This window comes from Gambusia affinis, linkage group LG22 (genome assembly GCF_019740435.1).
Source record: "Gambusia affinis linkage group LG22, SWU_Gaff_1.0, whole genome shotgun sequence".
Lineage (NCBI taxonomy): Eukaryota > Metazoa > Chordata > Actinopteri > Cyprinodontiformes > Poeciliidae > Gambusia > Gambusia affinis.
Window position 1 is genome coordinate 10,890,495 of NC_057889.1, and position 26,024 is coordinate 10,916,518.

Sequence of the window (26,024 nt, forward strand, 5' to 3'; positions counted from 1 at the left end):
AATGTCTAGCACTTCCAGAAATCCTAACGTGAAATTATTCTTTACGCTCCGTCCCCCCCGAGGTGTTGTGGAGGAGGAGTGTGCCAAACAAATACAAACAACTCGCCTGCGAGCTGCATGCAGTCTTCATCTTTAATTAGGCTGCACAACAACAACAACAACACCATACTTGTACACGTGACGCAAGGGGTGTCATAAACGCACCGAAAACCCCTCATCTGAACGGAGATAAAATCCTGTGAAAATGAAACGCTGTGAAGCTCAGGGAGAAGTCCGACTGCCGCTGCCGTCGCACGTGACCGCGGAGCACAAACTGGCGGGCTGCATGGGATATTTATGCGGAGCAAGGCAGAGCAACGTATGCAGAATGTGTCACAGAGAGCAGAAACGTGAAGACTGAAGATGGGAAAGTCTCCAGTGGCCTCTAACCTAGATTAGGACTTACGGGTGTTCAATAGTTAATAATAAATGAAGAAACTGTCTTTCTTTTCCCTCCTCTCCTGTTGAGAATGAGCAATGATAATGTGACTAAATGAACACAGATGCCTTCATGAACATTTAATGACTCATTTTGGCTTCTGAAACATCGTGTTTCATCATTAAACTGTCCAGAAAAGGCTTGCTTCAATACTGGATAGTGCAGGATTAGTAAAGTTATGTCGGAGAGGTGAAGAAGTGGAGGATAAGAAATCAAGTCCTGAACAGTGATGGAGAGGAAGGAGCTTATCAGTTTGTGAGGATGAGAGAATTGGATGATGATAGAGGGTTCGGAAGCAGGAACGATAAATAAGAGGCGGCTTAGGAGAACAAATTACATTTCTGAAGTTGGACCCTGAGATTAGGGGAGTTGTGATGAGTTCCTACCTGTGAATCACAGCAAAGAGGTCCTCTGTGGTTCTGGGTCGGGTAGCAGTGGGAGTAGGGGTCACCATGTTCCTCTCAGACGCCCCGTTCGCTGACGGGGACGATTCAGCCGTGTTGGGTTCAAAAACCTCACCTGGGGGCAAAAAAAAAGGCAACTTATTTACATCTTCATACAAAAAACAAGACATAAAAAAAACCACTCATGTCTCCATCTTGTCGCTTTAACCTGGCGATATCCAAAGAGGTGGAATCCCTGACTGTCCTCTTACATTCTCCTCCACTCCATATGTCGCCTTCTCATCCTTCCCTCGCTCAGGTCTGAGCATCAACTGCCTGCAGTCACAGTTTACACTCGCCTCGTCCTCCCCTTCATCCTCTCTACAGGATCAGTTCCCCTCCCTTCACTCCACCATGTAGCCCCTCCCCCCGCCGATCTCCCTCCAACCACAAAACAGCGTCTCCCCTGGGACACGTGCCCCCATCCTTACCTCATATGAAGAGAGTGAGAGAGGGAGGGAGAAGGGAGGAGGGGTGGACCGGGCCAGAAAGGACTGATTTAGGGAGATGGAGTATGGAAGAATAGCCCCCAAAAAAAGAAAGAGAAAATGGATATTTGGACTGAGTGGTTTTCCTGTCACAGATTCAAATATCAAGTTCTCAATCTATTTTTAGCCTATTCTTAAAGTTTTAAACAAAAAGGAATTAAAGGCAGACAGAAGGCTCAATAAGAGTAGGATGGATGGAGAGGAGGACAGATGTATAAATAAATGGCCTGGCAGATGGGTCAAAGATTAGATAGTCGGATTGATGGGTTGGAGAATGGAGGGAAAGCTAAATGCAACTTTTCGACAATGAGTTTGGAAATAAAGTCTGGAAACACAATTATATTTCCAGCTCTTTTTTTTTTTTCACACTTCAGATCGGAAAGAAAAATCCATGCTTTTCCAGCCTTTGTTGGAACTTTCCAGAGAGAGTGTGGTGGGATGGGTGAAAAAGAGGAAGTGTGTGTCAAAGAGAAAGTCTGATTTTATGCAGCAGCACTGCTGGCCCAGTGATAAGCCACAACATTCAGTTTTCATAACCAGAAAAAAAAATCTAATTTCAATTCAAACAGCAGCCAATAGCTCAACTTCTAACCATAGAAGATTATCAAATAAAGCTTAAGTGTTGAAGTTTCTGGCATTAGGGTCTATCCTGTTAAAAATTAATACAAAATCGAATTCAGACCCACCCATATCATCATCCTTGGAGCTGATGGACCCAGTGGTGCTACTCAGTCCATCTTCCTCTTCTTCTTCTTCATGAGCCTCTCCATTTGCAAGTTCATGATCAACGCTTCTGTCTTCACTTGTACAGCAGGAGTCATCCTGGTCTGGTGATGTCTCACCTCTCCCTGACAGCTCAAAGCTTTCTTGAGTATACTCCTCTTCCTGTTCCTCACTCTGCTCTATCACCTCCTCATCTATCTGCCTGTGTGGTGCATCCACCTGGTCATCTACTTGGGTTAGAGGAGTTGCATCCTGAAGCTGTGTCTGGACATGTTCGCCTGTGCTAAACGGCAATATCAGAGAAACTTTGGGTTTCTTGGCAACGGCTGGTGGCTTTTGTTTGACGGGGGAGCTACGTTCCTTGTTTTCTTCACCGTTTAACATGCGGTAACTCTGCTCTTCAGTTTCCCCATTGATGGTAGCGCCATCTGGTGTTTCATCTGTGAAACTGCAGTCCAGTGACAGCTCTTCCAGAAACTGTGACACAGGTGAAGGCGGGGTCTTGAGCAAATCCTGTTCCGATGAGCCAGTCAACGAGGTCAGTACAGTGGGATGCCCTTGAGAGTAAGTCAACTCCTGGTCCTGATGTTTCATACCCAAAATGGTTTCTAGACTTGTTTCGATGTTGTCTGATTTACTGTTGATTTCACTCTCTGGTCGTCTAACTGAGCGGAGTTGAACACTCTGCAGCGCAAACGGGGTGATCAAGGGCTTGGGCGACTTTGAGGGGCTATTGGAAAGATCTGCCATAGGAGAATCTTTTGCTGTCTTCTTAGGAGGAGAGGTACACACTGAAGCAAAAGTAGGAAGTGGAGGAGGTGGAGGGGGCCCTATGGCAGGGAGAGGCGGGGGAGGGGGTGGACTGAGGATCCCATTGAAAGATGAGCTGGTATGGATTAGCATGTCTGGGGACGGTGGAGGAGGGAATTCTGGGGAAGTGGAGTGAGCAGGGAAAGAAGTATCCTGCGGAGGTGGAGGAGTAGAACTTGGAGGGGGAGGGAAGGGTGGAGGTGCATTGAGAGGGGTGGTAGGAGCTGAGGAGGAGAACAGCAGTGGTGGAGGTGGTGGAGGGGGACCAGAGCACTTCAGACTGTCTGAGGTGTTGGAGGACAGCGAAGTAGAGGAGGATGAGACAGAAACAGAGGAGAGGAGAGACGACTTTCTCTCCGGGACTTTCGGTCTAGGTTTTCCACCCGACGGAGACATGGACCTGACGAATGCGGGTACCGGCGTTCCAGCTGTGGGAGTGTTTGACTGACTGGAATAGCCGCTGGATGGGGAGGTGAGTCTGTGTACCCGGTCCGGTGAGGAATTGGAGGGTTTGCTCTTTGCAGACACCTCTACGTCCTGAGATGGAGCCCCCTGGGTGTGACCTGCTTTCTGAAACTTTCCTGGATGAGCCCCAGCTGTGACCCTATCTGCAGCATGGCCAGGAGGTGTCTGGACCCTCTGGTCAACTTGGCTACGTGGGTAGTCTGAGTAGTATCCCCAGGACTCGGCATAGTCAGAACGCAAGCTGCTGGTGTCACTGGGGGTGGGCGTGAGGTGGCAGAGAGAGTACACGCTTGGCATGCCAACACCATTGGCATTAGCTGCTAGTGAGGCTGCAGAGCTACCTGCACTGATGCTGCTCTGACTGCGTGACCGCATCACCCAAGGGTCATCATAGTCACTGCTTGGACTGTGCGATGGTGAGGAGGGCGAAGCTCCCTTTTCCTTTCCTTCTCTCAGTCCCATCTGTAAGCTTTGCTGCAAGCTAGCAATCAAAGTCTCACTGAGCATACTGCCATTTGGCATATTAGCACCGCTAATGGCAGCGACGCCTCCTAGGGGCTTCTTTGCTGAAGGCTTGCGTCTCAGAGAGTCTGTGCGAGTCGGGGGAGGAGGGGGTTTCCTGGACTTGCGGAGGGAGATGCTGCGGGAGAGGGAGCGGTCACTGTAGAGGCTTCCAGAGTCTTCCTCACCGACCATCTCGCGACACTCATACATGCTGTGTCTGGAGGCTCGTCCAGCTGTGGCGCCATGCCCGCTACCGTGACTTCGGGAGCGTAGACCTGAATCCAGGTGCATAGAGGTGTAGTACCCATCGTTATCCTGAGAGTAGAGTGAACTTGAGTCGGTGGTGGTCCTGGAGGAGTGTTCCAAGCTGCTGTAGAGCTGGTTGATTGGGGTTGAGCAGCTGGAGGTCAGGGTGCGGTGTGGAGTCATCACATTTTCAGGCGTGTCATAGATCCAATTCTCTTCTGGTAGGTAGGACGGTGGAGTGGGGGCCAGGGTGCTGCGGCTGTGGATGCTGCTGTCTGAGTGACCTGACTCACTAGCTGGCCTGGCAGGTGTGAGACAAATGTCCTGAGGTGTGTGTATGGGGGTGGAAGTGGTCAGGAATGGACTTTGGCCAAAAGCGGTTGGACTGGACATCAGGTGGTCGGTGTTGGTAGAGGATCCCTGGCTGAGTGCTCGAGACATAGGGTAAGCTGAAACTGACTGACTGGAGGTCTTGAGGCTAATCACTTCAGTCGAGCTAGACAGTGTGGCATTGGGGATGTAGGAAGTGGAATAAGCAGCATGAGGGGAGACAACGCACGCCGTGCTGCCTCCCCACTCAGCAGGGTGTGTCCCTCTGACTTCTTGAGACTTGGGCCTGGGTAAAGAGTTCATCTTCGGAGTATTCCTCATGTGCACCACTGTGTTGTCAACCTGAAGCTTCCCAATCTGCCTCTGAGGCTGGTCCTCTGGCTTTTTGGGCGTGCTGCTATAGATAGGATCAGCACTGAGGGACACCCTGGCACCTTGTCGAGGGAGGCTATGAAAACGGGAGGGGTCTCCGTTAAACAGATGGGGCATCATTACGACCCCCGAGCTGTCGCTGCTGGAGATGGAGATGCTTCCCGTGGAAGAGGAAGCAGATATACCGGCCATCTGAGCGGCAATCCCCTGTCCTCTTTGTGCCCGGATTCTCCTCATACTCGGGGGGACAATCTTCACTTCCTCCGTCTGGCAGCTCGAGTCTCTGGTCTCTGAATGTCGGAGAGTTGAGTTGACGCTCCCCACTCGGCCCAAAGTGGAGTACTGTCCTGGGATGAACATGGACTGTGGCCGAAGTTCTCCGCCTCGCCCATTAGCTGCTGTGGGGGAAAAAAAGAAACATGTGATGGTGAAATATCTTTTTTTTTGGTTCAACAGAGCCTTCTTCTCATCGGACCGGACTTTCAGATGAACTGGGAACAAAAAGAGATTACTAATTTGATTTAGCGTAACCTTGTCGCATGCATTAATAGAATCTGGTCTTTGTCATTAACGAGGAAATGATGATGGGAGACACTCTCCACTACACTTCCTCTCTGAATCTTATTGTAGCTCAGCCTAATAGATTACTGACCACTTCACCCACATTAACATTTACACAAAAGACACATGAGCATGCATGTGCATTGCAAACATGCTCATTCAAGATCAGAAACCCAAGAACATGCACCGAAAGAAGAGACAAAAAATACGCATACTAACCATTCTGGCTTGTGCACAGTCTGAGGAGTGAATGTACAGAGAGAGGATGTCTAATCTCATTTATGGATGGTTGTCCTGTTGATGTTTGTGTTCGCGCACTCACTCCTGCGTCCTTTCCTTTCTCCCTCCTCCTTCTGTCTCAACACCATGCATACACCCTCTCCCTTCCTCTACTAAAAGCTGGACTGACAGCTTGGCTGCTGCTTCTGCTGCAATAGATAGATTAAGCTACATCTCTACTTTGCAGGCAGCTCCAGTGCTAAAGGAGGGAGGGGACAAAGCAGCGGGATAATTTCCCCGGAGCGAGCTCTGCAGACACTCAGACGCTGTAGTCAAAGGGGGCACTAAACAGACTTTAAAGCTCCATTCCAATCTATCCTGATTGATCTCAGTGACCAAAGAAAGAAAAGACACATGAAATACTGCAACCATGTGACAACTGAGGGAAATGTAAACATTAGTCATGCTGCACTGTTAGAGCACTATGTCAGCTCAAAGAGCTTAGTGTCGCTTAACACCCAGAAGAGTAACTAAGGTTAAAGAAGCATATAAACTTTTGTAGGGATAGTTCAGATCTTGGAGAGTCATTTATTCTGAAGCACAATTTCCAGAAACAAAACACCTCATGTCGCTAGACTTAAAAAAAAAAAAAACAAAGAGAGAAAAAACTATGAAAGCACAATTATAACCACAAAAAGACTTGAAGCCTTTATAACTGGCTGTTGGCTGTGGGCTCAGTTTAACTGGGTGGAGAGCAGAATTCCAACAATGAAATATGAGCTGCTGCAAGGCTTCTGTCAATTACCAGCAACTTAAAATTCATACACATTGAACTTTTTTACATTTTGTCATTACACCCATGAATCTCAATGAAATATAATGGGATTTTATGTGACAGACCAACACAAAGTCGTGACCAATCTTGAAGGGGAAGAAAATTCCAAAACCTTTTCCTTTGATAAAATGTTTTACAAGGAAAAATCTGAAAAGTGTGGTCTACATTTTCTTCCACTCCCTTCTAAATAAAATTTAATGCAACCAATGACCTTTGGAAGTCCCCTAATTAATAAATGGAGTATGTTTTATTTAATCTCAGTATAAATTCAGAAGTTCTGTGAGGAGCTCAGTGTTTTTCAAAGTGGGGGATGTGGCCCTCTGGCAGGTGCTTCACAAATTTGGAGGAGAAATTACAGAAAAAGGCAAAAATTAAAAAGTAATTTTTTAATCATAAATTTCTAATTATGCTTTTTATTATACAATGTAAACTGACAGGGCGGGCAAGAGGAGCTTTAATCAGATAAGCAGCCATAAGATCCATGGTAGCTCTGGAGTAGCTGCAGAGATCCAGAACTTTGGTGGGAAAATCTGAATGGCTCAAACCAAGTCATGGATATATCACATGGCAAACATGTGGAAAAGACTAAAGGTGAAATCCTAAATGCACAATGCTTTCTGTGGCAGAAAAATTAGCTATAGCTAATAACTATAGCAAGACATAACGTTTCTCTTTATATAAAAAAGAAAAGATAACCCACCAGGCATAGATAAGAAAAAAAAGAGAGAAAGCTTTCAATGGTTGTGACAGAGTGCAGGATGCTCATGCAGAGAGTTAGCACAGAGGGCTCCGCAGAGATCCGTACCTAGCTCCTGGTTGATGTTGTCAGGCAGCCCTGATATAGTCTTTCTGCGTTTGACCTTCTTGGGCCGGCGGGGCACGGTGTCAGTGTTAATGAGGGAGCGCCGGATGCTGGCCTGGCGGTCAAACACTGCCCCTGGAGGCCGGGAGGGCGAGAGCAAAGGCAGGCAAGACACAGGCAAACAGCACTCGGTTAGTCAGAAGGAACAAACTCAATGACATGCAGAGGGTTTCAGGGTTTTTAAAAAGCTCAACATGCAACATTAACAGGTCAGGAAGTGAGAGTAAGTTCAAACATTAAAGTACTTGTTATCTTGTTTTATTCTTATTAACTTAAACATATTCTTAAAGCTTTAAAAACTGATTAATTTAATCTATCAAATGTATAAATGAGACTTAAATCTAACCAGAATTTCTGAACTGTCCCAGCATTTAGCAGAGAGCAAATATACACAATAACGCCAATATATTAAATGCATTGTTCTTATTCACATAATCTACAACTATTACGGATTTATAAGCAATTTAGAATCACCTAGCAGCCTCAGATTATTTAAAAATAAACTTTAAAAGCTGCAAAGAGTTCTTAAGGATGTTTGATGAAGAGAAATTATCCCAAAAATTGACGCTTAACATCTAAATTTGAGTGAATACAATTAGAAAATATTAGCGTCATGTAATAATTGCGAAGTTCTTTACAACAAAATGGTTTGGCATTTGGTTAATGTTTATTTCTTTAAAAATGAGAAACTAAGGTAGATAAAGGTAAAAAAAAAACATGCACCTGGTAGACACAGCATGACATGAAGTGTGCACATTCACACAGACAGTGCTTCATGCCTCTCTCACTCTCTGTCTAGCTTCCCTTCAGAAAGGCTGAAATGTCAGAGTAAACTCCCTTCCTTTGTGCTGTGTGGCTAGCTGGTGACAAGCTGCAGAGCGTCAGGGAAGCAGGATTTGATCGGAGGCCAGATAGTGTCTCTCAGGCTTCTCCTCAAAGTGACAGTAAAGTATCTGATCTCTCCACGAGTCTGCACGTGCGCTTTGGAAGTTCACTCGGTGACCTGAAGTGACAGCAGCTGAAGTCAATGCTAAATGAGTGGAGTAAAACCAGATTAGGCTCTGATTAGTGTCTGCAGGAGCAGCTGTAGGTAAATAATGAGTGGTGGAAGAATACAAATAATAAGAATGCTTCCATTTATGTTTTAAACACCAAATCTTGCTAAATGAGATGTTCCTATTGGATAGCAGTGAAATACAAATGACATGCTAACAGGGTTATGTCAACATGTTTTGCTGGGTCCATGTGTCAAAAACAATGGGGATCTGACAAAGTCAGCAAGAATCTTCGACCTCTGGAGAAGCTGTCAACAGATTTTCACACACAAACACCCACTCACACATACATAGAGGAAAGGTGAAGGTCAAACCCATTCAGATAGGATGGATTAGGAGATGGAAAGTAAACCTCCATGACGTATAGTTTAATTTTTTCTGCCTAAGTGATGCGATTCAGTTCCTGATTAGTTTATATTCAGCTCAGAGAGTAAAAGAAAGAAAAGGCGAGGCAACTTGTTTCCCTTCTGAGCTGTAAGAAAACAATATAACACACCTGTAATGTTGATGGGCACCACATCTGTGGGCACGGCCTGAGCCGCCTGCCTCATCTTCTCCTCCGGGGTCGGGAGGGGCGGAGCCTTGTTCCATACCACCTGCCCGTCAACTTCAGACGCCTCCCCGACCTCGCTCCCACCCTGTGGCGTCGGGGATCTCACGGAGAGCTGAGATTTGTCATCCTCCGCTGACGAAGCTGTCGACTGGAGGAGGACAACAAAACGAAAGTTTAATGCGGCGGAAAATATGAAGCTTAAAAGAAATGGTGAGAACCAGCAGGAACTAGTACGACAAAACACGGGAGGAAAAAAAAAATGTGTCTGAAAATCAAAAAAACTCCAGATATTTGTCTTAAATCATCAACTGAAGGCTCTTCATGGATTGACCTTTAAGTGTTTCTGGTGCTATGAAGATGTTTTATGATCAGTCGGATCCAAATGAAATCAGGCCGTTGACCAAACAGCTGAAGATGGCGCAATAAAAGCTGCAGGCCAGCAGCAAGGAGAGAGACAGAATCATTCAAGCGGTCAACTGAGCTGGAACACTAAGAGCCCTCAATCATAAAATCGCACAGGGGAACAGACAGTTATGTTAAATTGAGCCATTAGTCACCAGCAAACCAGTCATTTTAACATCTTTGTGTTTTCATACAGAGGACAACTCTTCCAAATAATCCTGGAGAGATCCCTTCACATTCATGGTGACACACAAGCTCTGGTTGTTTGTTCTGGATGTAGGGGGAGGATGATATGGAACAAATAGTAATTTAAGTTTCTGAAAATACTGTCAGCTTTGTTTTTCATTCAACATTATTAACTGGAATTTCTTGAGTCAGTTATAAATCAAAATTCTTAGTGTGATGAGAAATGTTCCATAATAAATGACAGGCGATACGATAAATGCCCACCCCTAAGTGGAGGTGTGGTGCTACTGACCGACTCCCATAACACACCTAAAGAAGTGACTCTTTAATTTAGTCAAAGCTCACTCTTAGCCCAGGATTTAAGAGCATGGCAAGTCTATAACCTTACTGTGTTTTACAGATTAAAATAAAAGAATTCCTTTAAGATTAATTTATTTTGTTGATCCAGACCTCTTTAAAAATAACAATTAATTATTTGGATAGTGAATATTTATTGTTAATGGTGTTAAACTTTTGAGTGAAAATGGTGTTTAATATTCAGTGGAGCAAATTAATAAATCTTAAGCTTAGCTGCAGTTTGTGGAGTCCACACCCCACTGACCAGAAAAGCTTTCTCAGCCAGAAAGGAGCTGATATCCGATTCGCTAAGCCTGGAGTGCTAAATGTGCTTTCACACTCTCTTCACTCCAGTTTGTGTGAAACTGTTTTTAGATTGCTTTTTTTTTTCCTTCTTCTTCTTCCACCCACTAAAGAGGCATGATTAGTTTAACTCAGTCAATTCAGACAACCAACTCAGTGATTGGAGGACAGAAAGAAGAGCACAATTTTTGGAGCTCGACCAACACACTGAGAGGTGAAAAAGAAGAAACGCTGACCACAAGTAAGGCACTTTCTCAGTTTAATCCTGTTGGCTATCTGGTGCTGCCAATGTTGACAGGCGAAGATGTTTAAGTTCATATCTCTTTCATGCTCTCCCTCTAAGAATAATGTTAGGCTTCAGTTTGTCATCAGAATTAGGCTATAAGCTCCTGATAATCCTTTGAAACCAATTTTAAGCATTGCGGTTTTATTTCAAAATTTTATTATTAAGTTCACTTTAAATAAATTTGTAATCTTGAGGATTATACAATGTGCTTTACTGGAAAGAAAAACTACTTAAATTATTACAAGTCAGACTGATTTAAGAACCTTAATATAATTTAAAGTAGTTTTAGCTCATCGTTATTTTAGATGTATGCAATTATCCCATATATGCAACTCTAGGAAGTCTAAAAAATATGAAAGCAGGAGCTTAATGAAGGATCATTAGGTATAAAGGTAACAGAACAAGGGAAGGGCAATCTTAGGGGGAAAAAAAGCAGAGTGGTACTTTGGTAACAAGAATGGATTGTTAAACATGAACCCAGTTTCCCTTTCCTAAACAGACTGTCAGGTTTAGTTAGGATCAGGACAAATACTGATGGCAGGGAAAGGAGAGGGCAAACAGCAGAACGGATGACAAGCAGACAAAGAGGGCAAGAGTGGAGTGGAACTATGGCTGGACTTGTTGGAAGTAGGTTATTGTGAAGAAATGAAAATGACGAGAGAAAGGGTGACAAGTTACAATAACTGTGTTATAAAGGTCAAAGGTCAGAGCATCCTTAAACTGCAAAATAGAAGTAAGCTGGAACATAAAATCCAGAGAGATAAATATTGAATTTACTTTATACTGGTGACAGAGTACATGAGTGTTACATAAAGTAGCACCAATATATACATATCATGACTCAAATTAAAGCTCTATATCCTGTCTTACTTATTTTTAAGTATAAATACAAAATTTCCCTATGAATTTATTTATATTTCAATTGAGATTACACTTCAAATGTAACACTTTTAAATAAACTTTCAGTACGAAGGACTGATGGATGAATCCATAAATCTAAATTATAGGACAGGTAATAAAGCTTGAAAATACAAATATTTCATTACATTTACAAACAGCTATAACATAGTTGATCTTTTTCAGACTATACTCTATTTATATAACGTGCTGTTTACCAAATATGTTCAATAATCACAAGTGTATTAAAGAAAACTTACTTTGTTTAGCTTCATAACCTTTGTTTCTCTTTTGTGTATTTTCTCAATTTTCTATTTATTTTTTTCTAATTTTGTTTTCCATTACTGCAATAAAACCACTATGAACAAAATGCACACCACTCTAAGTTTGTACAAAAATGAGTATTAAGTGATCAACACTATGACTGACTAAAGCTAGATAGAATAGCAACTCAGAAATGTCTGAAAATATGTATTTTCCTTTCTAGCCACTAGAGGGCAGACAAAGATTGATTACAGGCTTTATAGCAGGCTCCTGCAGAACTTTAGGACATGCTGGGATCATTAAATCATTCCAATTAGTGAGTTTCACAGCATGGACACTGTAAAGACAAAGAGAAAACCGGTTCACAAAGACCACAATAAAAAAATTACCTTAAACCACACTTTTAGTTCAGCAACTTTGCTAATGTTAAAGACATATTTTCAGCATGTTAACTTACACATCTATATGTGCTTACACACATACCTTTCTGTCATTTTCATCATCCTCGTCATCCTGTAGGCTGCTGGTGGACTGTTTGGGGTCAGAGAAAGTGGGACCCTGAGAGTAGTACTGAGAGCTCCGGAAGCCATCTTTCCTCAACTTATCACATTCTGGAGAGGCAAAGATAGATAAAAATAATAAAAAAAAAAAAAAAAACATCAATGGCAGTAAGAAGGTGACACGAGGGCGTGCTTATGGCTATTGCTACAGCTTGAGTAGAAATGTACAAGTTAAGATTGTACACTTTCAGTTTACAGAGAGTTTTTCTCAAATCAAGGCACTTAACTCAATTTTAGCTACAAATGGGGAATGGAGATCTGTTGAGCTAGACAATATATCTAGGGACATGATGCCATTTTAGCTTATTCAAATACCAGTAATATAAACACTTCCTCCTTGGAACCGGATTTTATAACCTATGACCTAAAAGGAGAAATCTTGGGTGTTGTGAACTGTCTTCTAGCACTTTTTCTTTCCATTTAATTTCCCATTAATATGCTTGGACACAGCACTCTGAGCTTCTTCAGCATTGACTTTTGAGGTCTTACATCTCTTATGGAGGACATCGGTGACTGTCTGCTGGAAAATCTGCAATCTATCCAGGATTTAATGAGTTCCACTTGTCTGACTTAAATTACTCAAAGTAACTAATTATTTTTCAATGTATTGAGATTATAACACATTAAATATTGAGCTTTAATCTATTATTCCTATTTTATACGGCACACGTCTGCTATGTACATTTTCTGTTGTCCGAAGAGAAAAATATTCTAAACTGAGCTTGTTTTGTACATCTGACAGTTGTGTGAGTGTGATCCCTTTTGTACTCTGCCAAGTGCTGCTTCTGTGTCTTTTTGTCACCACCTGCTGTCATGAGGACATGATGTGCATGGGCGTGTGCGTGTGTGTGTGTGTGTGATCTGAAGAGGTGTATGTGTTTATGTGGAAGCAGAGGAGGTGATATCAGTTTCAGTCTGTCACACACAGATGGCAGAACCATCCCTCTCTCCCCTGCTTCCTCCTGTTCTCACAGGGGGCATTTAACACACTGTTGCTCTGTTTGTCAGTGTCTGCAGTTTTCCTTTTTTTTTTTTCTTTTACTAGTGCCTCTTTTGTTTTGCTTTTTTATTGCACAACTTTTTGAGTATAGCCCACCTTATGTATTCAAAATCTAAAAACTCGATTTCAGTCAACAAGCTTGAGCCTTGATTTAATGTCACATCAACAAATATCCGCTTCTTTTTAAGTATTTTTTTGCCTTTTGAAACTTTGCTAATTAGGACGAATGTAAAAAAAAAAAAAAGGGTTAGGGTTAAAAAAAACACTTTTACTTTATATAATTGTTTTTCATACACACGCAGAACCTCTTGATGAGTTCTGGCTGCGTATCAAAGTGCACCCACCTTGCTATTCGCTTGGCACCTCAGAGATCCTCCTTTTGATCCTGTTTTATATTTAATTCATCCCCAAAGCTAATTACAGCCTATCCCGACGGAGCGACACATCGATGCATGTATAATACTGTCAACTAATGGAGCCTGATGGGGCCAGCACACAGAGCCGATGTAAGAACAAGCTGATGAGGTGCCAGTCAGTGAGATGGGAATTAGAAAAGGATGATGGTAATTAGGAGGATGACAGAGAGAGATTGGTGGAACATGATTTGAGATGGCTGATAAAAAAAAAATACACCAGAGAGAAGTGCTTTCAGTTGCTAGGCAGGATGGAGGAAGAAACAAAGGAATAAAACAAGTAAAAGATGTTCAGTGTGTTTTAAAGAATGACTAGATACACAGTCTAAGAAGTATTTTACACCTTTATAGCTAAACTATTACATCATCACATCTTATTTCTTCTTTTTTAATTTAGTTTCTGCAATTTTAAATTCTGTAGTAATAAGGCATTTCAAACAAAAAATGTAGCTTTTTTTTGTTGGTGAATTTACAAACCTATCCAAAGAAACAATCTGCCAAAAACCACTAAACAATAATCAGATTAACTATGAGCAATTATAATCTAATGCACAAGTAAAGATTTCTGCAGGATGGTGCAACGTCGCCACGGTGTATGTGAATGCATTGGAACTCTACTTTTTCTTTTCCCTGTGTTTGCAGCAGCAAGGACAAACCACTTATTCACACTTTAATCTGTGTAATCATTTTCCATATTTTAGACCCAGTGCACTCCAACGCAGACATTTCTGCTTAGTGCTGATTTTTTTTTTCCATTCAAAAAAAAAAAAAAAATTCCATTTAAAAAAAAAGAAACAGCCATGTGTTTAGAGGTGCATGCTGGTGGAGGGTTTTTAGACTTTAGTGAAAATGTGCAAAAATCTCTGAATGTGAACGCTGCATTCTGTTATTGAAGGAGCTGAAATTAAATGTTTACGTTTCTTACATGTAATTCAGTTCTTGAAGGCAACTAGCTCACAAGTTTTTCTGCAACTCATCATGTGAAAAGGCCTCCTATTGGTGTCAAAGGGACACAGAGTATTGATTATTCCGAAATGTGGAGCAGTAAGCAGAGTCATGTGTCTATATTAATGTACTGTAGCTGGTTGTGCCTGCATGAAACTGAGATAAAATCTTATTTAATTAACCTTCGTACCCCTAATTTACTCTAGCCCTAAAGCATACAGTAATTTTCTCTGGGTCACAATCCAACTAAAACCTTTTAATAATGAAAATATGAACCATTTTGTGTAATAATGATTGCACAAAGATACAAAAATTAAAGTTTATAATACTCAATGCTGATTGTGATTTTTTTTCTCCTGTTTTTAACGTTAAATGTTTGTATTTTCATTTGACGTAAAATGTTTTTGTTGACTTTAAGAAAATTCTGAATCCAGAGAATTCTGGATCAGGATGGTGACACATGGAAGGACTGTTTTGGATTTTTTAGCTACAAGAAAAATGGAATAACAGTACAAAGTTGTAACTGATGTGCCGTCATCAACAAAGTCTGGCAGGCCTCCTGGAATTGGACAGGTGCTTTCCCTGGACACCTGTTGTCTGTCAAATAGGACACCTGGGGGGTGGGACTGTGTTGCGTTACAGGGGTTTTCATTCAGGTGATGTTTGTGTGCTTTTCTGCTTAGCGACATTAATATTTCAGGGAGTAATATCTACTAGTAATAGTTCAAGGGTGAAACAAAAAATGGGAAAATAATCAGCAGTGAGACAGGGACTCCAAAAACTGAAAGCATCATTTTACGACAGGTTGTTCCACATTTGCTCCGGTTTCCCACCATTAACTCCAACACCCAAGGCCAGACCAGTGTGTAAACGTTCTGTTTACAGTAGTTCAACACACACACACACACCCACACACACACACACACACACATGCATGGACCGCATCAACTTCTCTCACGATTATCTGAGCAATGAGGTGATAAGGAGATTTTTCCAAAACCTCTTAGCAAAACCAGTTTCAGGATTCACCGGTATTCCTGCTTCCCTTTCTGGGAAACTGATCATTTCATATACACAGTTGTGTCTGTGCTGCAATGTGACTCCATGTGTTTACTGAGCAACAAAGGTGTGCCTTGTCTCTAAATACACCGGACAAACAGGAAGGAGGAGGATCTCACAGTGTTGTGTTGCTGGATAAACACAAAATTACGTGTTTGGACATTTTTTTACTGTGTCGCGCACAAAGACTAATTGCCTTGACGCAATGAGAAATGTTGATCTGTTTACTGTTCTAGTGATCAGAATTATTTAGCCAGTAACACATTTATAACTACACAGAAGACTTGTCCTTTTTAAAATTGAAATATCCTGAATCATTTGCATTTTGTTGGATTTTTTTTAATGACAAATCTATCTTTGGAGCTAGAAATTAAATAGCACCTTTGTTTAAGATAAATACCTATTTTTAAAATAGTCTAAATGTAAATTATCTCAAGTTAATTTACATTCTCTCTTTGGCACACCCTTTTCACAAGGGAGAAATTCAAATCATCTAAGAATAAACAGGACTATTTAAAGGAATATCATTTGCTTTTCATTTGTTTGAGTTTGCTTTTATAATTCATAAATTTAGAGATTCATACATTTTTGTCCTAACAATATTAGGACAGGAACCCCTATAAAAAAATTAACTATTTAAAATAGAGATGCAAAAAGAAATATAATGTAATCAGAAGATTTAAACCTGGTTCAACCCTGAACAGTGAGAAACTGGTTTGTATACCAGTTACCATATTAAACACAACCAGGTTGTGTTGGCAATAATACTCTTGCAGGTGACAGTTGCTACTAAAAGAAGACGTCTCCATGTAAGCCATTTTTACTATTATCGAGTTGTTTGAACTGCATTTTCTAAGTCGCATCACGACATGTCTACATTTTATTCAGGCTGCAAGACAAGAAGTGAACAAGGCTTTCATTAGATAACAGGAAGGCTGAATGGAGTGAAGTAAATCTTTCAACCTCTCTCACTGAGCATCCTAGCTTCAACATACTTTAACCTAAGGCTCTCATACTCTATTTTGTTATGCTAATGATGCTAACTGCCATAAAAAATATGTATACGGTATATTTATTTATTTATTACAAGCAATGTATGACTTAACAAAGGGCTTTTTCAAGGTGTTTAGGTATTTACTTTAGGCAATCTTTACCTCGTAAAGCAGTCTTAAGGTTGACCTTTGCCTGCCGGTGAAGGTCTTCTACACAGGGCGGCCTGCTGCCGGGGAGGAAGACGTTCTCCTGTTGATGCCAGGGAGCCGTGTAGTGGACCGTCCATTTGCTCTCCTCGTCCAGGTTAGACACAGCTGCAGAAACAACAAAGACTAGGTTATAAACTTCATTGAATTACCTGTGTGAATTACTTTGCACCTAAAGTACCAAGTCCCACCATCCATTTTATATGGGGAGTTGTAGTATATTGATAAAAACGATCAAAAATGCTAATGTAAAGTCATTATGAATTTCTTTTTATCAAGTAGGGTGAAATTTGAGAAATATCAATGAAAGTATGCCTCAGTATATCTCCTCAAAGAGAGCATTTTTCCATTTCTCTCTCAAAGTGTTACCTTGGCTTAATCAGGGATATTTTTTACTATAGGAAATTGGCCTAAATAGTAGCTAGAAGCACAATAAATTGAAATAGGTTGTAGTATAAAGTCTTTATAAGGCAATATACAAATGATCTTTGAATTTTGAACGTTTTAATGGTTACTCGTCTCCACAGTTCAAGAAAAATACAGAACTGCCAAGGGAAATAAACTAATTACCATTGCTTAATTAATGGGTAAAAAAGAGTTTGGCTCCCAGTAAGAAATGGGAAGAAATGAAATGGCAAATTGTGGGTATGAAATAACCCACACTTTCAATTTCAGTCAATTGGTAATGACTGAAAAGTGATTAAAGAGTGTGTTTACACAAACCGGCGGAAAAGAAGGAAAGAGAGGACTTAGGTGGTCTTCGAAAGAGGTGCCAGATTCCCCACCATCAACTCGACACTTATTTGAGACATCGCAAAGAAGTTTCACAAGTCAGAGGGGAGGAAAAGAGGTACAGCACCATCTAGGACTGAACTAAAACCTCTATTCAACCAAGCCCTTTACAACAACAAAATGTTTCTCCAAGAGACAGATGTTGTGACACACTATTTCTATTTGAAAGCACAACATGTACAGCATTGTTCCAAACACAAAACTACAGAGACTGAGAAACACTCACTATAGATAACCTTCAATGTGCCTTTTATCAGACAGACATTTTCTTCACGCCACTGGAATGAAGGAATTTCTTCCTAATCTGTGTATCCATTTCCATCTGTAGCCACCATTACCTCACTTGATGAATGAAAATTTGGTTCAGACTCTTTAAGCTTACCAAGAGAACGCAGCCAGGCCAAGGTTGGCGAACATGGATGTAGAACTAATTCCATTTAAAGCAGCATCTGTTTCACCCTCATGACCACTACAACTCTGAGAGATCGGCACAAGTCCCGACCGGAGCAGGATGAAGGGGGCTGGATCACAGCAGTGGATGTAGGTGTGGGGAGTGTTTTTGTTCTTTCCTACACAGGTGCAAATGAGCCACGGTAGAATGCACTGCATGTGTGTGTTGGGGGTGGATGGAGGCAATAGTGGATAAGAGGGGGGGGGCGTAGAGCTACAAATGGGTAATTAAATAACATGTAGCCGCTTTGATATACAGTTAAACTTTTAATATCTCTCAACAGCGACCATTACAAAAGGCGCTTCTGTCTTTAACCTTAGAGTTAAAGACATTCATTCTTTCTACCTCAGAGAAAATTGGTAGCAACTCTTAAATTTGGCACCTTCATGCCTCCACAGCTCATTCATAAATGTTCAACCATTCACTGCTTAAGGAAGAGAAGGTTCATTGTATTTATTCATGTCCCCTCTCCATTACTTCTTTTTGTCGGTTCCTCCATTTCTGCTACGTGTGTGTTACATGTAGTCATCCTGAATTGCAAATGGCCGATGCAGGCGAGGAGTCTGGGTCCACCCGCTCAACATTATTGTTATTGAGTAGAATAGCAACATGGGTGAGCTCTAAAACCAAATTTTTAAAAAGTGAGGAAACGCAAGCATGAAAAATGCTGAGATTTACTCCGATTGGTTACCATTGCAAGGCAGGTTTCCACAACAGGAACGTTTTCTAGGTGCAAGGGTAGGTTTCTGGGGCCCTTATTGCCCCAATGCGTCTCCACAGCATTTACCAAAGTGACAACAAATTATCAGGTTACAATTTTTAAATGAAATGTGGTGAGAAATTGCCAAGCACTTTGAATTGGTTAAATTTTTTTAACATTATACTACAGTCATGTGTGCTCATAGGAGAAAAGAAAAGTTTGTTTTGTCTGTTGAACTTCAGGAAAACCGCAAAATATCCAAAACGGAGTTTCTATAAACCAAGGCTGAAGACACGCATTGCCATTGATCAACAATAACTAAAACACTGATCAATATATGAGATGTAAATTTGGTAGTAATTATTATGATGGCAACTCAAAAAATCAAAAACGCTGTGGGTGGGTTGTTGGATGGCTGCCCTAGCGCACCTTAACTTAACATGTTTTCTGGGGGAAGCCCCAAGTACATAAAGCACTTTGACCTGCCTTGTTGCTGAAACATGCTACACAAGTAAACTTGCCTTGACTAGATGTTAAATCATTAGTCTATTTACAGCAATCTGTGGACAAAGAATGTAAATAATTTATTCAAATGTCAAAGTTTAGGGTTTTAAGCCCTTTTTGTTATAAAACAAATAAATTATGGATCATTAACAGATTTTTAAGAAGTAAAGCACATCTGCTGCTCCAAGTTTGTGTCATTTAGACTCCTTTTGACACGTCTTTCAGGCATTATTGATTAAAGTATGACAAAAATAATTTTACATCACAACTTGCATCAGATCACTCTTCAGCAGACTGTGAATAAGAGCTGATTTTAAGCTAATCAAAGATTTCACGTTCACCTTTTTTTTTTTTTTTCTTTTTTTTTTTTACTGTCGCTCACACACACGCAGACGGGACAGGTAGCCCCCTCCCCCAGCCTCCTCTCCTACCATGGGCTTTGAAAAGAGTAGTGAGCAGACCAAGGACATGGAGACTGGGGACACAAAGCCTGTATTGTCCCACCGCATCAGTCTCCACATCAGGCGTTTCAGTGCCACAATAGCCCCTAGCTTCCAAACACACACACAGGACACTGGCGCATAAGTCTTTTTGAAAGTTCAGTAATCCCTCTGTCCACTGACATCCCGCCCTCCCTAGGCTCCTACCATATAGAAACTGGGAAAAAAGAGGCTAGTGAGAAGTTTGAGGAGCACGTTATGAGAACCAGTAATGAGAAACAGGCTGCAGGACAATGGGAACATGGTGGACAGAAAATAGTCTGTACAATATCTATGTTCCCTCTAAACTAAGTCCTTTTTTACCCTCAAATCAATACAAGTTACTGACATTTAAACTACATTCATGGTTCCCCAACTGCAGACCAAAATCACCTGATGGGACTGGAGACGTTTTAGTTGTACTCAAGAAAAATTATGATACAAATTCTTTGCAAACAACCAAAGAAACTTTGCAGCGATTAAGTTTGATGTGTGCAATAAAAGTTGCAGTAAACTACTCAGAATCTCTTGGAGACCATCTTGACCCCAACATAAAAATGAACTTTCTTCTTCACGTTTTTAAAGGGGAAAAGCAAAAGTTGTCCAAGACTCCAAAACATTCGTGACCGGTCGTTTATTTTCCAGGATACAAAATATGCTGTGAGGAAGCTTTTATTTTAACATGTGAGAACACTAAAGGGTGGAGGTAATGATTAACAACACCTCAGCCTCAACTTTGACACAAACATAAGCTATAAATAACCTACAGATAAACTTTTCAAGCAGCTTGTCCTACGTCAAGGAGGTCTAAGTCCTCAAGTGCTTAATAAACACTCATTGATTAAATAAGTCGTGCAATATTATCCTAGGAGTACTAAGCCCAGTCTACTTCATCTGTGTAATACTTATAACTTGTATTTTCTTTACTAAATACAGAACAAAATCACCACATTATCTCTGAAAGTAAAAGGAATCCAAATCATCTGTTGTGATTTAAAGTATCTTCATTTTCTTATCAATGCTGCGCATCAGTACCACAAAATCTTTGACCAAAGGTTACCTGGTAACAGGGTGAAACACAGCGGAGGCAGCGGTAAGGCAGAGTGGCCACAGGAGACTATTAGTTGTAATGAAAATCGTTTAAACATTATTAATTCAAGTATTTTTTTTTCCCCCTTTGCAGAAGTTAAAACATGAACAGCTGCCGGAAATCCATATATAGAGCCAAAATTTTGTTTTAATCTGATAACAGCAAAAATGTTTATCAGCATCCAAAGGAATAGAAGAGATAATCTTACCCTTCCTCTTGAAGTACTTAATTACAGATTTTAACGAGGTCCCAATAAATACCATTATTCCGACTGAGTGTGATATTCTTAAACAAACAAAAAAAAAAAAAAAGTGGCAGAAAATCAGCCAAATCCTGGAAGTAAATATGGATATAGGAAGATGAAGATGTGCTGCTGAGGACGCTCACATTCTCACAAGTCCACGCGGGCGTCTACTGTGCTGACAATACGTCTCTAACCCTACATCTCTCTACAAACACACACACACACGGTCCACCAATCCACCCCATCATCAACACTACCACGCCTCCAGCAGCCAGTCCGGTCCTCAGAGACACACACAGCCGGAGGAGAGGGGGGTGGGAGGGGGTGAAGCCCCGGCCTCTCTCCTTCGCTGTGCGATGGTTACCAAGGAGTTCTGGCAGCCCAACCCTTTACTTCTCATCATAACAGATTCTTCTGCAGCATCTTTGTGCATCTATGCTGACAGAGCTGAAAGTCAAAGCTTTTGGTTAAAGCACACAAGCTTTGACAGCTGATAATTATTCTAATATATTTCTCTTTCTTTCTTTCCCAAGCTTTCTAACTTGCTCTTTGACTAAAAATCTATAACATCAGATCCTTAGACACTCCTACAACCAGGAAAACAATATGCATCAAATTACTGCAATCACACTTATCACATAAAATTTAATATTAATGAACAATTTTTAACTCGTAAAAAGACCCTTGCGTCTTTTCAAATAATCTTAATTCCCTCTGTCTGGCTGTACCTGATTGCTGTGTTCACATAAGACCATTGCATCTGTGCTACATAAAAATAGACCCAATGTCCAATCTGTTGGAGTCTATAGCACACGAACTCCAACACCACTCTTTCAGACACACACCCATTAGTTTAGCACAGCCCCGCTTTTAGTAGCCGTATTTAATTTCAGCCAAAGCGGTTGAAATATAAAGGGAGGTGAAGTCAAAGGGGTGCAACAAGAGCTCGAGTCAGACAGCAAATGATCCCCGACTTTGTATAGAAGGGCTTTCAGTTCTCACTGCTTTCTGCATCTCTCATCAGCACTATAAGTTCAGCTTTAAAGTGCAGAGACAAAAGAATGCTGACAATTTGTCAGAAGATCAATTACACAGCTTGTTTCTCTAAATTCTGAAGCCTTGAAACATTTGATTTAACTGGAAGTGATACCAAAACTATGCCTATCGATATACACAGAAAGTTAGAGAAAACATCAGCAAGTGCCCCTGTAATTTCAGTGTTTCATATCTTTAAACTCAAAAAAGCATAATGAGCCAACAATTCAGTGACCCAAATTTAGCTAAAATTGCCATAGTTGGTACACAAGTGGTTGCAAAAAACTGAGCAGGGAATGACAACCCCAATAAGAGGATCTTTAACCAGAAGGAAAATACATTCTTCGGTATCTTCATGCTGTTTTACACGATCTGTAATTCTGGTCTTTATAAATGAATGGAAATAGGCTAAAACCAGCATCGGCAGGACAAAAACCTTCAAAAATCTGAGATCACAACCAGTAAAGACTGATTTTACTGTGGTAAGAGCTGGGTGGTTAAAACCAAGCTTGTACAGTGCTAAGCTATAAAAAAACATTCTTGACTACAACTTTAACGTTTCACTTAGCTGGACTCTAAGCCTTTAATCAAACTTTTAAAAAACTGATATTTGGATATTCCTTTAGGCTTTTTGAAACGTTGAAAACATCACAACAACTTTACATACATTAATTAATCAATGCATTACTAAATAACCATACACAACCCTATTTTAGACAGTGAGTATCATGGAAGCATTAAGATTTTTGCATAATGTTTTCTTAGTGAAGAATTACCTTCTTGTTTTGCTGATAACCTTTCATGCATCTACACTATACCTTGTCCACGCGTACAGTATTAGTTTAATATATGCAGACACGAGCTCAAGCAGCTTCTGTCATTAGAGTGCCTATTGTTCTGCAGGAGGCGTTAACAAGCACGCACCCACTGTCTGACAGTCAGGTCAACATCTCTATCTGCTGAGGGAGCACTTCGAATCTAGGCCACCTCCTGGATTAGGGATATCCATTCATACGTTCATCTGCTGCGCCTCGCTGAAGAATGGAAGCCCCCACTTTAGCCCAGCCCAAACACTATAAATCTTTCATCTGTTCATACTCCAAGCAGCATATGAAGGAAGTCTAAAGACTGTCTGGAAACCTTAGGGGGAAAAAAAAAGGACAAAACAGATTAAAATGACTAATGTTATTAAAAGGGAGTCCTATTAATGTTAGTCGTTTGGCATTTCTTAAATTCAGATTATAAAAGCGTAAGCGGCTGGAATCCTTTTTCTTTTTCACACAGCCAATGAGTTTAGTCAATAAAACAGAAATAGTGAAAATTACTTGCAAATGTACTCCAGTGATTTTCAGGAAAATTTGCTTAAATCTTGAAATTCTTATCCAACCGAAACCAGAGTCGCTTAAAAAAAATGTGATGACAGGAAGGCATTTAAATTTGCTCATTAAATTGTTTAGCAGTTGTGTATGAAAAAAACCCTTTTAGTATTATATCCCATGACAACACTGCTACAATCTTTAAATGCTTGAACGATTGTAGTAGTCTGTAGAGGGAGAAATCAGAGGGAGGTAATGTCTTAATAATGTCTCAGTGATTTACTGTGGCACAGAGGCCAGGCAAAGACCGATGAAGGACCGTGGCTCTTCCTCCTGTCGCTGGGCTCGTATTATCTTTTGTGTTTCCCATTTTGTTTTCACACCCCGTTTGGATCTCCCCATCAACCTGGCAGAGGCAGCTGGACAATGTCTCTCACATTCAGGCCCGCCTGGAGAACAGTTGTCTACAAGTTGGAGGGTTGGTGGTTTAATCCCAGGGTTTCCCAGCACAAACCTCAAAGTGTTCTTGTTGGAGAAACAGAACCACACACTTTGCTGGATGGATTTATGGATGTGTGATTGTCAACTTTGACCTCTGTGAAGATTCCTGACACATTACCCATGTCTAGAATCTGTCAGTTTCTGCATGTTTTTTAGCATTTTAAACACAACTTTTAATGTATAAAAAGTTTCCTTCATGCAGATATTTGTACAAAAGTTATGTTTTATATGCAGAAAAAAATCTAACTAGATGACAGATGGACAGTCAGATGCACAGATAGACTGAGGGACAAAAAATAGTGGTTCGACGGTTGGATGGAAAACAGATGATGGACATCCGTCGTGTGGACGGATGGACAGATGGATACGTCTTACAGTGACTTCCACACTATTCCATACTGACATATTGTTGTGTAAAGTAGTTATCAATTCAAGAAGCTTAATAAAGCTGTAACATCTGATGTCTAAACAGGCATAAACCTCGCCACGTCTCCCAGCATCTCTCCTAATTACGAAGAGAGTGAAGCCGATCCTTCAAACCCTTCAGCTCTGCCTGAACCACTTTGAATCCAGTCCCTCCTGCCATCTACTTTCACAAATCCCAGTTTTTCCCTTTTTCTTCAAGTGCTTTCATGACAGCTAATGTACTCGAGTGCTATTGATTTTACCTTCCTCTCTTCTCTAGTGAACCCCTCTAAGGCTCAAACCTGGCACATCTTTCTCTCTCCTATGCAGAAAAACAAAATTTCCTGCTACATTTTGCATCAATGTGAGAGCAGTTTTCATTTTCTTGTACTTTAATTTAAAAATACCCAACTATTTTCATCACATAGGCTTAACTGAAGCAGTGAATATACCACAGAAATATTTGAAGCTGTTTTGCATTTCTCTTACATTGCCTCAATGTGGTTTAAATGAAAATCAATAATTCATAGAAAGCAAAGCTGTGTATTTGTTCACTAGCAGTTTTCCATTTTCACATAACCGAATGAGAGCTAAACAGTAAGGCTCAGTCGAACCCGATCACTTGGCTTCTCTCGCTGCTATAAAGCAAGACATGAATAATATATTAGTAATGAGTCAGAAGGGTGAAAGAGGTAACATGACATGATCATGGTAGAGGGGATGAAACTGTAAGCGTCTGATCAATGCAATGGACATAGTTCAATGTGCTAAGGTTCCAGAAGCAAGTCTGAGAACATTTATGAAAAAGCCTGGATCTAATATAAAAAAGACAACCTAAAGAAAAAGTAGTACATCTCCTCTCCTCTGAAAGTGCAATACCCTCATTGGAAACTATGACTGAAAAAAAAAAAAGTTTTGCAGTTTCTTTTCATCCTTTATAATGGAAAAAAAAAAATTAACCATGAACTAAAACTTGTGGAAAAGCTTTTGTAGATCTGCTGTTGTAGGCAGTTTTACAGATAACAAAAAAAGGGCAGTTGAGAAAAGTTCAACTTTTCACTCTAACTTTCACTAAAACCCGACACAAACAGAAGTCGAGGTGACAGACAGGCTCGGCTGAATAAACAAGTGCTGAAAGATGTTTCTCCACCCCACCCTCTCCCCCCAAACACTAATGATTTTACCATAAGGTAAAGTTCCCGCACCACACCTCACCACACAAACACACACACATTAATTTTATACACTCCCATACTCACCGAGTGAAATTTTCTCACTCAGCAAACCCAATATTTTCATCTCAGCTCTCCCGTTTATGTATCTTTTCCTTGTATTTCTGTGTTTTGGTATCTTCAGTTCTTCACCTTAAACATTTTGGATTCATCCTTCTGTCTGACATGCTTCTCTGAATCAATACAGACATTAATAGTCTCAGTCATTTACACCACCATAATAATGTTCTTTCTTACTTTTTTTACATAACTTGATTAAAATTAGAGATGCACTCATTGGGATTTTTCTTCATCAAGATTATTGTTTGTTTTTGTTTTTTGTTTTTTTTAGTTCCAACCTGGTGATTGCATTTTCCAATGTTCTAAAGCACACACAAGAGAAACAATGAGCCAAATGTGATCTAATGAAGTTTTCATTTTTAAAGTAAGCTGAAAATGTAATATTTATAAGATGACAAAATCCGTGTTTGTGTCAAAGCTA

General features: G+C 40.7%; 1 protein-coding gene across 8 annotated transcripts in view; it reads right to left on the reverse strand.

Moving 5' to 3' along the window:
• Positions 1 to 26,024, reverse strand: part of nhsl1b (NHS-like 1b) — a 92,885-nt gene that overhangs the window by 3,041 nt on the left and 63,820 nt on the right. For 5 of the 8 annotated variants that reach the window (XM_044106566.1, XM_044106573.1, XM_044106567.1 and 2 more), the window contains exons 2-7: positions 16,750 to 16,902; positions 12,102 to 12,229; positions 8,888 to 9,092; positions 7,280 to 7,411; positions 2,096 to 5,257; positions 865 to 997 (exon numbers count right to left, since the gene is read on the reverse strand). In XM_044106566.1, the coding sequence (XP_043962501.1) occupies positions 865 to 997; positions 2,096 to 5,257; positions 7,280 to 7,411; positions 8,888 to 9,092; positions 12,102 to 12,229; positions 16,750 to 16,902 (3,913 nt within the window). Of the gene's footprint in view, positions 1 to 864; positions 998 to 2,095; positions 5,258 to 7,279; positions 7,412 to 8,887; positions 9,093 to 12,101; positions 12,230 to 16,749; positions 16,903 to 17,968; positions 18,061 to 21,018; positions 21,232 to 26,024 lie in introns of those variants that run through there. The other 3 variants (XM_044106571.1, XM_044106572.1, XM_044106569.1) reach the window with 3 other exon arrangements.